The sequence below is a fragment of the Nanorana parkeri genome, unplaced genomic scaffold, assembly GCF_000935625.1.
Source record: "Nanorana parkeri isolate BGI_ZX_2015 unplaced genomic scaffold, ASM93562v1 scaffold2337, whole genome shotgun sequence".
NCBI classification, from domain to species: domain Eukaryota; kingdom Metazoa; phylum Chordata; class Amphibia; order Anura; family Dicroglossidae; genus Nanorana; species Nanorana parkeri.
In genome coordinates, this window is record NW_017308605.1 from 8552 (window position 1) to 11025 (window position 2474).

General features: G+C 55.2%; 1 protein-coding gene across 1 annotated transcript in view; it reads right to left on the minus strand.

The window, feature by feature from the left end:
* The window catches only part of LOC108801430 (zinc finger SWIM domain-containing protein 5-like), a gene marked incomplete at both ends in the record, with an annotated part of 59794 nt that overhangs the window by 8539 nt on the left and 48781 nt on the right, over positions 1–2474 (minus strand). The window contains one exon of the mRNA XM_018573323.1: positions 2324–2474. This exon is cut by the window's right edge and continues 12 nt beyond it. Coding sequence (XP_018428825.1) covers positions 2324–2474 — 151 coding nt within the window. The remainder of the gene's footprint in view (positions 1–2323) is intronic.

Here is a 2474-nt window from a genome sequence, read left to right on the forward strand (position 1 = left end):
ACGTTCATGCCCCGTGTCCCCCGCTCACGTAACAAGTATTGTCTGAGTGGAAGATTTAGACAGTAGGGGGAGGGGGGAGGGAATCAAATCCGGAGCCTTAATCAGCCTCCTGTCCTCCTGGCAAGAGCCTGGCGTGCAGGGCAATCAGGACAAGAGCACCTAACGACGCACGGCAGCTGCTGATTTGTGGCGCTCATCAGACGACCAGGAGGGGGGCAGAGGACAGATTGGGACGCAGAACATCTCTCAGCAAAACTAACATTACCCATAATTCACACGTTTCCACTTCATGACAACAGTGGGGGGAGAAGTAGAGGAACTAGGAACTAAGTAGGTGACCTCAAGGGCAGCCCCTGACATGTCCCGAGGGCCACACAATGATTTAAAGCCAAAAGAGACCCTGTCATGTTATACCCTGTGAGCCCCTTATACTTACCTTGCCAGCACCCCCTCACCGCTCCTTCCTGCGTTGCGGGTGACAACAAAACCCGGCACTTTCGCGTATGGAGGAGCATAGGCCCTCCTCCGAATGACATTTCCCCACTCTAGCAGCCAATCACTACGCCCGAGCACTGACACATGACTGGAAGAGCGATGCAAATGCTTTCCCGGGTCGCTGACACAAGTCATTCCAGTGCTGGCCGTGGAGGAGTCAAACAAAGCTAATAAGGTGAATATGAGGGGTGGGGAGCCCTCTGCAGAGACATTTTCACTATTCCTTGCATGGAACAAGAGGACAGTGTCCCTTTAAGAACAGACCCATTGATTTTCACTCAGCCTCATAATCTGAGCCGACCTGTGACAATGAGACTGTCACAGGTCGGCTCAGTAGATCGGGAAGTGAGAGAACACATACCGGCGTTCGCTCACCTCTCGATCCTGTCACGGCTCTCTGCCGTCACAGGGGGAGGGGCTGGATTCCCCCCTCCCCGCTCCGATCCTCCAGCTCTGACTGGAACGGACGGGGGAGGGGGCGGGTACAGCTGGCTCTGCCTCTAGATAGGAGGAGCCAGCTGTCACTCACGCAGCTGGGCGGATCCAGACATAATTGTCGGGATCAGCTTCGGCTGCGGCGTCTCGGTATCCCGCGAGCTGTAGCTCCCTATATACTGAGCTTAGGGTGACGGGAGGACGCTAGTTTGTGTTCTCCCGTTACCCTAAGGAGAACTATGGGGAAAAACACTGACCCCATAGTTCTCCTTTAAGGAAGAGCAGCAGCACAGAAGTGGCCCTTATGCCCTGCTGCCATATGTATGTGTACCTCTTGTGTGCTGGAAGTGCTCCCAACTGCATGCCCCCAGCACGGTGACCGCATCACCAGCGGCAGCTCCCGGTCAACTAGCAAGGAGCTGGTAGGACTGCGGAGGAAATGATCGTTATGGCAGCCAAGCACGGTGATCACATGATCGGGAAGCCCAAGCACCGACCAGTAAAGAGATGATGGTACCCTCATCGTTAGGATCCTCTTAAGGGCGGGTGATCCAGCACCCCTCCCCCTATGCACCCTAGCCGGCAACATATCCCTGCTAATAACCATCTATTGCTTGCCGTTATCAGATATCTGTTATAAGCAAGCAAATCAATCACAATTGTAGTGATTAGGGATGCACCGATACCGGTATTTTGGTACCGAGTACGAGTACCGATTATTTTTTTTCCGGTACTCGCCGAGACCGGAAGTCCCATTCAGGAAGCCAGGCGGTGTGTAATGCCTCGCCACCCGACTTCCCAATTAACAAGCAAGTCTGTCCCCTCTCACCTCGGCATGTCCAGCCTGTCACACCCCCGGGGTCACTCCAGCCAGGAGCGACCTTCCTCCGGTACCCAGCCTGAGCCGTCTGGCCTGCCAATCAGGAAGCCAGGCGCTGTGTAATGACGCAACGCCCTGCTTTCTGATTGGCCGGGAGGCTGGCTCCATGCTCCCTCGCCATGGTTATGACGAGGGAGCATGAAGCCAGCTTCCCAGCCAATCAGGAAACCGGGCAGCGTGTAATGACGCGCTGCCCGGCTTCCTGATACAGGAAGTACTCGTGCTAGGCATCGGAGCATTTGGGCGAGTACTCACCCAAATACTCGGTATCGGCACCCATATCGATACTAGTATCAGTGCATCCCTAGTAGTGATCTGTCTCTGCAGGAAGATGTACAGCAAAGCTGCCGTAGCGCTGTCCTGCCTTGTCAAGGAAGCCGATCTCAGAGGAAGCGCCGATGATGTCACAGCACTTCCTGCACTGCTAGTGAGCGCCAGCCCAGGAGCCGATCGGTTCAATCACAAGCCCGCCTTATGTGTGCAAGCCAAAAGACAACGCATGTATGTTCTCACCGTGTCCGTTACTCTGCGGGAGGGCATTGGTGATATTCGGGAGGTCGTTGCCATAATTTCCATCCTCCAGCGGGCACATGTCCATGTCGCTCCACTTCCTCAACTGCCGAAGCCAAGCGGCCTTCTCCTCCGGTTTGCAGTGAGGGTTCAG